The sequence below is a fragment of the Amphibalanus amphitrite genome, unplaced genomic scaffold, assembly GCF_019059575.1.
Source record: "Amphibalanus amphitrite isolate SeventyFive unplaced genomic scaffold, NRLGWU_Aamphi_draft 000402F_arrow, whole genome shotgun sequence".
NCBI lineage: Eukaryota > Metazoa > Arthropoda > Thecostraca > Balanomorpha > Balanidae > Amphibalanus > Amphibalanus amphitrite.
Window position 1 is genome coordinate 41,171 of NW_024881896.1, and position 13,583 is coordinate 54,753.

At 46.0% G+C, this 13,583-nt stretch overlaps 1 protein-coding gene across 15 annotated transcripts; it reads right to left on the reverse strand.

The window, feature by feature from the left end:
• Window positions 1-4,023: 4,023 nt before the first annotated feature.
• Window positions 4,024-8,901, reverse strand: LOC122390587 (MYG1 exonuclease-like). Of its 15 annotated transcripts, XM_043383692.1 has the most exons (8): window positions 8,805-8,880; window positions 8,428-8,597; window positions 6,970-7,117; window positions 6,667-6,762; window positions 5,553-5,783; window positions 5,194-5,395; window positions 4,732-4,913; window positions 4,024-4,264 (listed from the first exon to the last, which is right to left on the reverse strand). In XM_043383692.1, the coding sequence occupies exons 3-8, from the start codon at window positions 7,113-7,115 to the stop codon at window positions 4,093-4,095; spliced, it is 1,029 nt and encodes a 342-aa protein (XP_043239627.1). In that variant the 5' UTR covers window positions 7,116-7,117; window positions 8,428-8,597; window positions 8,805-8,880; the 3' UTR covers window positions 4,024-4,092. The 15 variants fall into 15 exon arrangements, with proteins under 15 accessions (XP_043239627.1, XP_043239618.1, XP_043239617.1 ...); XM_043383683.1 differs by lacking the exons at window positions 8,428-8,597; window positions 8,805-8,880 and adding an exon at window positions 8,883-8,901; XM_043383682.1 differs by lacking the exon at window positions 8,428-8,597 and having other exon boundaries at window positions 8,809-8,883.
• Between the last annotated feature and the right edge of the window lie 4,682 nt (window positions 8,902-13,583).

Below are 13,583 nucleotides of genomic sequence, written 5' to 3' on the forward strand. Positions count from 1 at the left end.
AGCGGTTGGCTCTCCGGTCCTCGGCATCCGGCATCCGCAGTGATTTGGCGTAGCCAGGACACGTGAGATGCTGGCCTCAGTCATAACCGGAAAGCCTGTAAAAAAAAAAAAACAATATGTGATTGACAAATGGAAATATATTGTATGCATAGAGTTGAGAAATCATGACGCACACTGCATTGTGACAGTAGATAGTTTAGTGTGATTGGCAGAGGAGGGACTTATTGTAATAAAACAATGAACAATTGAGGCATTGATTTGATTTTGTAGGTAGCTACCTACCCTTCTCATATGAATCTGGATGATTTGTACCATTACGAAAAAAAAGGTCTAGGATCGGGGGGATGTCCCCACTTTTCAGCTATGCTAATTTTTAAAGTAAAATATTTATTTTTCATTTAAATTCAAAACTAAGAGCAAGAAATTGTTCGGCAAGGTGAGATAAGCACGAAACTGCAAAGAATTTGTTTATAGGGGTATTGGGGTTCCCACAAAGTGACATTGAAGTTCTCTGCCCCCTCCCCCCACACTTTAAGTGAGGTTCCTGCGCCCATGGAAAAAAAACACATTGCATTATGTGCATCAACACTTAACCCTTGCACTTAGAGAGGGCCACAAAGCCCACTATAAAGCCCACAAGACACCACCTGAAATCAAAGCATGACAAATGATAGCATGTAGGCACCTGACCTACTATAACCTACTGAACCACATACCCCATATATCAATATGTATGTGTACTGTGTAGATAAAGTATGAATGGTAGGTTGATACCAAGGCTGTTTAGTAGGTTGTAGGCATGCTGAAAGGATGAAAGATGGGTATTTGTTCAAAAAATATCTGATCTACAGTTCATATGAATATGCAACATGGGGTCCAGACTGGAAAAAAATACACGTTAAGCCGAATATGTCCGGCGTAGTGGCGGGATTGCGCCGAAAATTTAAGCGCACGTCCGGCGTAACTTCGCATGCGCCGAATTCAGCGCATGGCGGCGGACGAATTTTTCGGTGCAGGGCGGTCGCATATTTTTTTTGGCGAAAGACAGTCACCGAATTTATGCGGTACGCTGGTCAATCTAGCAGCAGATTCGCCCCGTGGGCAGCTCTGGAGAGGTTGCGGGACGAGACGTCCCCCGCCCCGGTCGTCGCGTGCTCGAACTGGCGAGCCGCCCTGAGTCTACTCAGCGGAGGAACGGCCGCCCAGGTGAGGCCTCAACCTTCGGCGTAGAGATAGGCATGGAAAACGTTGTTGAACGTCGCCAAGCGTCGTTAAGCAATAGCAGTGGGTTCCTGCCCACTGCAGTATCGAGGGGAATGAGAGCGTGGACGATCTGGCAAAACTGGCGGCCGCCCTGCCCTCAAACGCCCGATCGCTGACCAGGGCGGTTCATTGTGCGGCCTCGCATCAGTGGCGCGACAACTGCTCAGAATCACTATTCAAGCCACTCCTCGGGAGCACGCCGCCGCTCCCTCTCCCCGGAGAGGACCGAGAGGATGCCATTTCGGTGCACCAGATGAGGGCCGGCCACCGGGGCAGCTCGCTCCAATACGGCACCGAATCGGCTGTCTCCACTCCGCCGCGTGTCAGCAGTGCCCAGACAAGCGGTGCCCAGCGGCGCTCTGCACCGTGAGCCGAGAAGAGGCTGATGTGCCGGAGCACGTGCTGCTCCGCTGCCGGGCCCTCGCTGGCTCCCACCGAGGTATTGGGTTTACGTGGAAATAAAAACTAATTCGGACGCTCAAACATGGGATAGCGTACAAAGCCCCGAAACACTCTGCCTGGTTGATATAGCCTTGATCAGTATATGTGCACATGTGCTTTATATGAAAAGGGCTTAATTTTCGCACAAATAGGCACCTAATTTTTGGCGCAAATCACTCAGAAATTTCGGCGCAAAATCGCTTGCGCCGAATTTCGTCTCACTGGCATCCGGCGTAGTGTATGGATGTTTTCCAGTCTGGCATGGGGTTAGGTAAGGTTTGATTTTTGTTTTGTATTTGTATCACATGTAAATATCATATCTGGATTCAGGATGTCAAATAGTGCAAGAATGTACAAAATGTATGCCTGAAAAGTGAATCACTCTTTCTGAACATTTACCAAAAGTGGTAGTTTAGTACGCAAAGGTTAGGCTAGGGTAGATGATGTTTTTTATCTTCACCATAGTTTATCTACACAGTAACCGAGAAACCCTCGTCCAGACATAGGTAGGCATGGCAAATCATCAAAAAGTTAATATTTTTCTGCTCATCAGCATTTGACCAAAATAAGGGTTCTAGCATGTCTGGTTATTTCAGGTTATGTTAGGTTATATGTAGGTGAGGTTAAAACTTTAACAATCTCTAAGACATATATACGGGCTTCATCTGAGATTAATATTGAGCTAGGGGTCTGGGTACCCACGTTCCTGTCAGGCCATGATACTTGACACACCATCCTGCTATCTGAGGCAGCCCAGGAACAAGCTCAAGCAATTACAATGAAAGTCAACAGTCGTGCGGGCATTACACCACTCCCCATTAAAATATATCAAGTAATTAGTTAATGACGATAATCCCGCCACCACAAATCTTATGAAACACATCAACATTGACCTTTGATATTCCGAAAAGAAATATCCATAATGATTTAAAGCGAACGTGTTCTTACGCTGCTGTGACATAAGCTGCGCATGCGAAAAACACCCGCTAGACCAATTGATGGCGAATAAACCTGTTGATGAAGAAATACTTGTCTCCCATTGGTCTGTGAACACAATCTGCAGGAAACGCAGCTTAAACTACAGTAAAAATTTTGCAGGAAAATCTGCAGAAAGTAAGAAAAATGCAATTTAAACATATTTAGCCAATGAGTCTGGCCAATCTGTTGATATATTCCGGTAGATATTGAGCATTATCGGTCATTTTGAAAGAATTACGGTCCGACTCTCTTTATTTTTAAAGCAATGACGCATAATATGATTATTGAAAAATTGACAAATATATTTTCTTGGAGGGAAAAGTGGGACTAGCGTTAAATTAAAAATCAAAATTAACACACTGATCGAGACCTCGCTTTCAAAAATATATATCAGTGCATTTTCGCATCGAATCTCTCTCAATCATGAACAAACTTGGGCAAAAACAGCAAGATTGCCTGCTTTGTCAATTCACACATTTTCATATTCGGGGGCAATTTTAAAGTTGATGGCCAATGTTTTCAAAGTCAACATTTCCATAGGAAAAAATACAGCTATTTTTCTTCCAAATTCATTCATTTGTAGAGTCCGACTCTCTCTTGTTTTCTCGCAGTTTCCGTTGTGCTCTGAGAGAAACGATCATGTGTATCATAAGCGTTTGGCTCACTTCAAGACGGCAGAATTTGCACTTGCATTTTCTGCCGTGTGGAAGACCAGAGGGAGTCAGCTAATTTATGACAGAATGTGCTTAAAAAATGACTGGTGAATAATATCTTTTGTAAGTGCCTGACAAATATTTATATTTTAAATCACGCTCTTCAGCTGTCAAGTGAGCTCCAAATGGCCTAAATTGTCAGCTGTTTATCATCCTAGGTCAGCTCAAGGTCACAGACGTCAGCTGAAGAAAGTGGTGACCATTGCCCCTGTGTTGAGCGGACAAACCGGTGTTACCTAGTATTCTATGTACCGTGCGTATAGGTATGTATTTGTCTGTCTCATATGCGCGGGAAATGTCGCGCGCATGTGTTCAAGCATTCAACAAATTTTACATTTGACTTTGAGCTTTGCATTCACTCTTGCACTTCTGTTATATTATGTTGCCGATATTCACACCTGAACCATTTGCATTTACTTCCGTAACAGTCTTTGCTTCCAGCCAGTAGCCACACTTACCCAAATTTCACTTTTGACTCCCATTGCTGCCGCCGTCAGCTGTGCCCAAGCTGTGCCCCACGGCTTCGTATCGATTTTACGTGCAGCGTGACGTTTTGTGATTGCCTCAACCATGGCCAAGGCCCTAAAACCATGGCTATATTTTTTCAAGGGCAATATGGATCAAGAGACAACTAAATAAAAACAAAAGACGTATATTCGGCCCGGAGCATGCGAGATCACGTTGCTTGCAGGTAGCATCACAGCTTGTCAGCCTCTCTGAGCGATTGCAGCGCCATCTCCAAAACACTTTCCCTGCTTTTCGCGCCGCCTATGAAGCCAGAGGCGTGCACGAAGACGCAGCCGGAGATGCCAGACTCCTTCGAAAGCTCGTCATCTCGCAATCCACGCCAGCTTTTCTTCAAGGGTACCCTGTCAATAAAAGTATTGATAAAAAAATACACTGAGATAATCACAACAATACCATAACCCAACAGACGCAAAATTGACACGTAGACTAGACATCCAATACATCAGCTCTCAATTATCAAATCATTAAATTCTTATTTTATACGTCATACCGAAATTAACCGTTCCGAATACGAATTTACATTCTGTCGACTTGTTAGAACATGAAGCAAAAACTACCATATGTGGAGAATTGTACTCAGCCGGGGGTGCTCGGGCACAGCCAATCCACCGCCGCCCCAGCGGTGACCTTGACCCGCTCCTCCTGCTGCGGATCCAAAGTCAAGCCGGCGTGGAATTGGGAGAGCTCGAGCACCCCCAGTCCAGCACAATTCTCCACCCGTGAAAACTACGAAGCCGCATCACGCTCTCAACATATGCTACTATCCATTTGTTTGTTATGAAAAGTGAACAATGCATGCCTTCATTACCTCATGTCGAACGATCCGACGAAGGGCGGCACGGTCTGCACGCGCCAGTTGCCGTTCTGGTCGGTGTAGAGCATGAACATGACCTGCGCCGGCGGCTCTAGCTGCTGCTCCAGCGTGAACAGGTGGTCCTTCCAGGGCGCCCCGCCGGCCGGCAGCTCGGCGATCAGACCGCTCGGGTGCACCTGGCGGGGTGGACCGGCCGGCCGTCAGACGGCGGCGGGGGGGGGGGGGGGAGCGGGGGAGGGGCCGATCACTCGAGGTAAGTGGGCTCGGGACAGCGTGCGATCAGGATGAGCTGAGAGATAAACTGGTGGCTCGAGATACGGCCGTACTAACCACAAACGGCACAACAGTACCGGCGCGGAGCCGAGTCCCCGCCACAGAGCGCAGCACGCCGCCCGGCGGCTCGGCGCCGCCGTCCGGCGGGCCCGCCCACCCCCGGCGGCCCGCAGTGGCGCTCACCCGGTGCCGGTCGCGCAGCGCCGCCTCCACCAGCTGGCGGGCCGGCAGCCAGACGGTGTGCAGACGGCGCAGCGCCTCGCCGAACTCGGCCGTCACCAGCGCCATGGCCCGCTCGAAGCGGCCCCGCTCGTCGGGCTCCGGGTCGTTCCAGGCCGGGTTCAGCCGCGACACGCGCGCCCCGATCGTCGACGTCACCTGGTACCTGGGCGCGGTAGGGGAGAGGAGGGGGAGTCACCGGCAGCATTGGACAAGCGTGGCGGTTATGGTACTGATCAGCTTAACAGACACGGCAATCAGCCACGGTGATACGTTTTTTGCCGGAACTCTGAGCTCGCGGCCGGCGCGCGGGCCCGACTCACCGCGGCGTGCCGTCGTACTGGTTGATGCCGTTGTCGACGGCGTCGATCTCCTCGACGAACGTCTGGTAGAGCCGGTCGTAGAGCACCTCGTGGGTGTCGGCCGGCGCGTCGCCCAGCCGCGCGGCCAGCACGTCGCGGCCGAAATGGTGGTACACGAGTCCGGCCGAGCTGAGCCGCGTGGTCCACGGCTTCCGGCCGCCCGACACCGACTGCATCGTCTCTGTGAACGACCTGGGCGCAGCCCCACCGCCAGTCAGTGCGCGGTGCAACAGGCACAGGTACGGGACGGACGGCTACAAACCTCACCTGTCGCAGCTGCCTCCCGCCCGCGCTGTTAAAGCCGCAATCGTGGACGATGAATCAGCATTCAGCACATCGTCGCTGACCAATAGGGTGGGGGTGGGTAAGAGCGATGAGGCTGTCCTGAGAGTGTTTTGTCCGTGTTTTGACGTGAGTGAATGTGCAAATGTTTTGAATGATTAGATTAGCAACCGCGGATACGGATTCTGAGCAGTAATCACCACGCACTTTGTATGTGGATCGCTCTTAAATGTAAATACAAATACAAATACAGCTGGATCAGCCATCCATCGGCTGGACCCGGCCGGTACTCTGACTGAAGGACGACCGTCGATAATATTTTGGTGCAATGGTCCCATTACGTTTGTGCGGCTACTTTGAGAAGGAAAAACCTATATAGGCTAACTGGTGCGAATGATAGTTTGATAAAGATAGATTGAAGAAAAAAATCAGTCGGAACTTAAGGTCTACTTGCAATGAATATAATATATCAAAGCCGAAAATGGTAAGTCACTAAACTGCTTTAATAAGTCTCAACTGCTGCCACCAACTGCGGACCATGCAATTCATGAGTATCATGTATCGAGCGCCGGAAGTCATTGGTCTATCATATCGATAGTCATTAGTCAATAAGCTAGAACAGACGACGAAAAAAATTAATTAAACACCGTAACATCAAAGTAAGCTAGATCCAATTCACGTCATTTGAGCAAGACGAGAGCTCAGTTACAAGGCCTCAAAAACAGCAGTGGCTAAACAATGAGAGGACAATGCGCCATGTAAAATAAAACACGGGGCGACGAACGCTACTGACTTTTGGTGGTGGTCGTATCTGTGGTTGTCGGGATCGTAGACGGCGCCAACGTCCACGACAATGTCACATTCCTTCAGCATATCCTCATCACGAGATCTGAAACAGTAAGAACATGCAGATTGCAGTGAACACTCATTGGAGTAGCCACTGCCCAGTTGTGACAACTCAAAAGAGCTAAACTCTAAAGCATTCTTGATTCATGATCACAAACCATGAAAAATATAAACACAGGACTGTTATTGTGCATAGCAAAATAACATCAACCTTGCATACTGCATATCCGCGTAAGGTATAGGTAGGTACCTGATGATTTCAGCATCTTGACATTCTGGTAGCATTTTCAGCATAGAGACTGCCAGTACTTCATCACAATGAAATGTGCCATTGTGTGTGCCAATTTTATGCACAGCTTTCTTGAATTTCTTCATTTCTGATACCATGGTGGTCATTGCTGTAATTGCAGAAATGTGATTTAAAACATAGGTACACAAAAAGTCAGTAGGTACCTACTCAAAAACAAACAAAACAAAAACATAAAATAAAGAAACTTGTGTGAATCTATACAAAATAAGGATTTGTTCACCCAAATGCATATCATATTTAACCACTACCACATAACAGTAACACCCAATTGAATTGCAACACCCAACCAGGCATTCACACCAATCCTACCTACACATGGTGATATCCTAGAAAGTAATCTTGATAATGAAATGCTTGCACACAAAGCAAGGCCTTTAGTGGTGAGCTGAGACAGCAGCATAATAAGTTTATGATCTTATGGTTACAATCAAAGCATCTGGAATGACACAGGACTCAGAAATCAGAATTGTGTCACCCCAAAACACGTTTTACCGGCGCACCTTTCTTTAATTCATTAACACCTTGTGCATTGTAGTAGGCACGTAGTACGTACCTTAATCTATCACAATATTTTGCACACAATTTGAAAGAAAATTATCAGCGGCAAAATGGCATGGATCAGCTTACAGTCTGAAAGGTGTTTTAGCTCTTGGTTTTAGCATCAACTTTCCAGTGTTTAGAGCCTAGAGGCAAGATGTTGCAGTTACTAGACAACTTGCAGGAAATGTTAGATAAAATGGTTGAATTTATGTGTTTGGTACAATTTACCAATGCAACTATGAGGCAAAGAATAAAGAAATACATCCTCAATGCAATGAATTTCCTCATCAGGTATAACTGATAGGTAGCATGCTGATGAACAAAATGACAGCTGAGAACACACATAACCCGACAATTCAATTGAATTGAAATTATAAGGCATTGGCATGGGAAAAGGTAAGGTACCGGGGACGACGGTGAAAACAGGGCGCCTGGGGCGATTTGATCAAGGTTCGTGAATTTTACACGTGACATTCGGCATATAGAAGGCCCATGGAGGGGGAGAAGCTCCAAATGTCACGTGACTAATATGCCCTCCGGCGCCCTGTTTTCACCGGCGTCCGGTACCGGGGCCACCGCGGCGCCATGGATGAAGTATTCCTGGATAGGACACTCCCTATTCCCCAACACTAGCGCCGGCGACCAAGCGGCCGCCCTGGTGGCGGAGCTCCGAAACATCGGCGGCGAGTGCGCCGGCGGCCGCCGCACCGGCTTGCGTGCTAAAAACGCGGTAATGGAGGGCGAAATTAGCAAACTTTAGCTCATAAGACACGATTTTAGAGACTTCACACATATCTTAAGTTCTTTCTTATCATTATTATGGCTCCATTTAGTCACTATCACATACGGAATCATTACCTGATGCCCATAAACTGAGCCAGTATTCTTCACTTGCCGATGCAATTTATCATCAAATATCATCGTTCCTCGGCAGTCAAACAAGTTCCTATTGATGATTTAATACAAATATCAACTTATTTTCATGTTATCGCATAAAACTTCACTTTATTCTAACATTGGCTCTTCGGCTGTAATCACGAGCTCTCACTTGTCAGCAGAATTTAAGCAACTTCTTAGATCAAAACTGGGAAAAGAATATTTCCATGACATTCCTCAATTCCTGTTCTACCAGGTTCACAAAAAATTTCATCAAAATCGGTTACAGGTAAGTAATAAACGACAAAAGTATACAAAAAGACACGCTCCGCCCATAGCCCGCAATGCTAAAATGGCACCAGCGCCCTCGCCGTCGGGAAATCCGCCGCCGCCGCCGGGTGGTCGGAAAATCGGCGGAGTGTCCCATCCAGGAATACCTAATCCATGGCGGCGCTTATGCCTAGATCCCGCGTTAAATAAGGTTTGCTAAATTTGACTAAAACCATGACTGAAAATGAAACATAAAAATCATATTTTGATGACGTATATTTAAAGTTAGGCAATGGTTAGGCTTTTACTCTGTGCAAGATATTCCAATATCAGCACGCTTTTGAAATTTTATTGGAAAACATATTGAAGTTATGTGGAAAAATATCATTGTGTTGAAAAAATTGATGCTTTTAGCTTAATATAGGAAAAATGACATAGTTATGATTAAATATACTTCATAATATTCTGGTCGTCCTTGTTTGTTTGATTCACGAGTTCAACCCCGCGTTCGATGTCTCTCGGACGGCGAAGATTCTACGTCGTTCGGCCAATCCCGTTCAAGGTCAGCGGGGGCTCGGCTGCGGCTGTGGAAGGTGATTGGCCGGATGGCATAGAATCTTCGTCGTCCGAGAGACATCGAACGCGGGGCAAGTTGGGGGGATTAGGGTCCCTAGAGAAAAAAACATTAGAAACCATTAGGATTTTCTAATGGTTTCTAATGGTCTTGAATGGTCTCTAATGGTTTTTGATGGTCTCTAATGGTATTCTAATGGTTTCTGATGGTTTTCTAATGGAAATTGATGGTGCTCTAATGGTCTCTAATGGTGTCCTAATGGTTTCTAATGGTCTCCAATGGTGTTTGATGGTTTCTAATGGAATTTGATCTGATGGTCTAATGGTCTAATGGTTTCTGATGGTTTTCTAATGGAAATTGATGGCGCTCTAATGGTCTCTAATGGTTTCTAATGGTCTCCAATGGTGCTTGATGGTTTCTAATGGAATTTGATGGTACTCTTATGGTCTCTAATGGTGTCCTAATGGTTTCTAATGGTCTCCAATGGTGTTTGATGGTTTCTAATGGAATTTGATCTGATGGTCTAATGGTCTAATGGTCTCTAATGGTATTGTTATGGTTTCTGATGGTCGCTAATGGTTTCAAATGGTATACTTGGTGGTCTAATGGTTTCCTAATGGTTTTCAATAGTTTTGATTTTGGGCTCCAAACAGGTATTCTTATGGTTTCTGTTGGTGTTCTGATGGCATCTTTTCATTTATGATGGTTTCAAAATTGTGATGGTCTAGTGGTGTTCTAATGGTTTTTAATGGTCCTGTAATGGCTTTTTATTGATCTTGAATATGTTGTTAAACACTAACTGTGCTTATGTAAGGAGTGCTGCATCGACAGCGGTCTGAACGATCGCTTTGAAACTTTCAGAGTTTCAGAGAAAAGTTATGAAAGTACACATTTTTCATAAAGGTAGCTATTTTATCATTTTTGCCCTCTGGAGACTTCATTTAGTTCAGAGCTGAGGACACATTCCAGAAAAAGGGTTAACCCGGCGGCTGATGGGCCTCTGCGCCACCGCCCACCCGCCGGGCAATGGGGGGAGGGGGGAGGAAGCATATAGTTGCCCTGTTTCTGCGGCAATATCATCGTAACGCGAAGAGATAGAGAAGCAAAGCCTTGTCGATATGCTCAGAAGTTTGCACATATATTCCTGAATAGCTAGCCGAGGTTGTGTCCAAATTTGGTGTGGATACCATTTGAAATGACGTAACAGTGACGTCAAAAGTCCAATTTTATGTGAATTTTCTTACGATATATCCGATATATTAGACTGAATATAACGGACCAAATGACATCCTTTGAATATAGAGGATATCACACAAAACATACGAGGCAACTTTATTCCCCCCCCCCCCCCCTGTAGCGGCTCGTGGGTTAAAGGGACACTCCCACTTAACCCGGCCGGGCCCGGGGGGTAATCCCAACCACCGCAGCCCGGGGGGGGCGTTTTTCGCCCCCCCTGTCTAACTCCGTAAATAAGGGAGCTACGGAAACAAAAGCGATACCAAACGAAAGGTCCTTACGAGACGATTCTAATGCACCCAAAATTTTTGACCTCAGGTCAATTTTCAAGGTCAGAGGTCAAGGTCAAAGGCCAAAACCGGCACATGTGTAGTGATCTCAAAGTAAGCATTCTAGAGGACGGCAGGCTGCATCAAACCGGCAAAATTGGGTGTCAAACGAAAGAAGAGAATCTGAGGATTCTGAAAATGTGCTCCAAATCAAAGGTCAAGGTCAAGGTCACGCTCAAAGTTGACCTCAAACTTGGCACTTTTTTGCACATCTTGCGTGCTAACTTCCAAGATGTTTTGAAATGTTTTGAGGCTTATCAGTTCCCTATTTGTGGTTCATCTTACGATACAAGGCTGCTCAAAGGTCAAGGTCACAGAAGAGTATCCCTGCTAGAGGCTATTTCACTGATTCAAGTTAGTAATAATAAATAAGACAATTTTGCCATCCGGAAGCTCTAAATGAAGGCTTAGAGGAAAATAGATGCCAGATTCGTGATCAGCGGGTACAAATCCATCATAAACGACCTTTCATGTGTCAAGGTCAACCAGAGGTCATTCGAGGTCACATGAGGTCAACATGAAACTTGACCTTTTCCGAACAAAATATATACCATTCGACGCGGCTTGACAAGGCGAATGCGATGGTACCACTGCTGTAGCTCTAGGACCATTTTTGTCGAAGTTATTTGCGAAAAACTAAAACCACATTTCGGGGTCGTTGACCTGACCTCTGACCTCAGGTCACCGAAACTATTTTTCTATTTTTCTCTAGGTCAAACGCTACACAGCCGTGCTCGCAATTTGTCTTTATCTCTAAAACTCTATTTTTAGCAGCTATTTGAAGTTTGCGTCTGTGACGCCGAAGTTTGCCGTGCAGGGGTCTAGAAAAATGGATCTTGTGACGTCATCAAGGGGGCCAGGTCCAAATTTTTTACTTCAGAAGATGTCAAATTGATGGGAGAAAAGGTACTGAAAGTTTCGCCTTCCTATCCCTAAGCGTTCGTGAGTTATCGCAAATATTCGCCAGGGGGGGCGAAAAACGCCCCCCCCCGGGCCCGCGAGGGTTAACATTAGTTTTGAGTTGAGATAGCCAAATTGGTGGCCATGGCCTGCAAATAACGGTTTGGGCACTCACAACATCGACAAATGCTTTAATTCGGAGATATGGAATTTCAAACTTGCAGTTTTCGGATTCTAAGGGGCTAGTGCATTGGTATGCCCCCTTAGAATTTGTGACGTCAGCGGAGATCTAACGATTTTTAAATCTTTTACTAAAACGTTTGGTAGCACGCGGTGGTATATGCTGCTTCGCGCGCAACAAATGCCGCACTTTCAAATAAAGTCGCTAGGAACAGCGGAGATCCCAAAAAGTAAACAAAAGTAAAAGTCTAATATCTTGAAAACCGGTGAATATTTTTCGATGAAATTTGGTAGATATTCGTTTTCGCTCTTTCTGAACCGAGCGACATCACTTTCGTGCCAATTCATTAACTTTTTTGAAGGTGGGAGGGTCCCTTTAACACGCGCAGTGGAAGGGGGGGGGGGCGGATTTCGCCCACCCCTCCTGTTTTTCGCCAATAACTCGCGCCGCAAACATAATATTAATGTGAAATTTTGGCTACCTGTCCAGAATTGAATTGCGGATCTTACCGTGCCAGAAATAAGAAAATCGGTTCACAGCTTTTCTAGTAATAGCGGTGTAAATTCAAACATCCTGCCGCGGCGGCGGCGCGGCGGCGCGGCGGCCGGCGCTAGCCGTTACGCGCCGCCTGAATTGTAGACTGTGCCGGGGCGGGACGGTTCCGTCTTTACATCGCGCTCCTTACCGCTGATTACATTAGATTCGCGTCAAATTTGGTGAGAAGACTGAGAAATGTACAGGCAATCATATGGTCAAAGAATTTTGAAAATCGGCCGGTAACAACTTGAGTTATGAGTGTGTAAACACAAAATTGTGAATGCCGCGTTTCCCGCGTCAGCCGATCCCGCTTCAGCCGGCGACATCTTACCCTTACCAGGCTTCTAACTGCCATATTTATTGTTGGATTAACTAGAAATTCACCATACATACTCAAAAATGTTTGGTCTTTTGTATAGCGAAAGAAAAAAGAAAATCGGCCGGTAACTTTTTGAGTTATCGGCGTGTAAACGCAAAAAAGTCGCAAATATGGCAGATTTGACCACATTTGACCTCTTTTGACCTTGAAGATATTGACCTAGGGTCATGAAATTCACACACAACAGAGTTCCCCATGGCCCACACCTACCCTCCAAATTTCGTTTTTCTAGCTCCAGTGGGAGCTGAGATCTTAGGGGGGGGCGACATCCGCCCCCCCCTTCCACTGGGCGTAGTACTCGCAACCCTTCCACTGCGCGTGTTAAAAGAGCCAATATTACTTTACTACCTACTCGAAAAGAGCTATCGAATGAGTTTTCCTGCGGCGTTGCAAGCTTTATTGGCTCCCGAGTTCTGCTCCGGTTTGTCAAAATTTGTTAAGAAATGGCAAAATTTGATCTTCTGATGACCTCTGGTGACCTGACCTTTGACCTATTAGTATTTTATGATATAAGTAGCCTATTATATCATTGACCTATTATTGACCTATAAGCATTTTAGAAGCATTTTCTGCATTATTTTTTACGGTTATTCGAATGCCGCATACCGCGTTTTGCGGTAACTTATGCGGTTTTCCTGCCTGGGAGATCATGAAACATCATTGTCAGTAACTCACCAATAAATCACCTGATTCAGAGGAACCAGTGTGTTAAAGAACACAACTCGCCTAATT

Coding starts and splice junctions, on each gene's coding strand:
- LOC122390587 (XM_043383681.1), bottom strand. CDS start 7,429: ATGCTGCTGTCTCAGCTCACCACTAAAGGCCTTGCTTTGTGTGCAAGC. Junction 7,118..7,338: donor TAGGATATCACCATGTGTAG/GTAGGATTGGTG, acceptor CTGCAATTACAG/CAATGACCACCATGGTATCA. Junction 4,265..4,731: donor GTCGGATCGTTCGACATGAG/GTAATGAAGGCA, acceptor TTTTATTGACAG/GGTACCCTTGAAGAAAAGCT.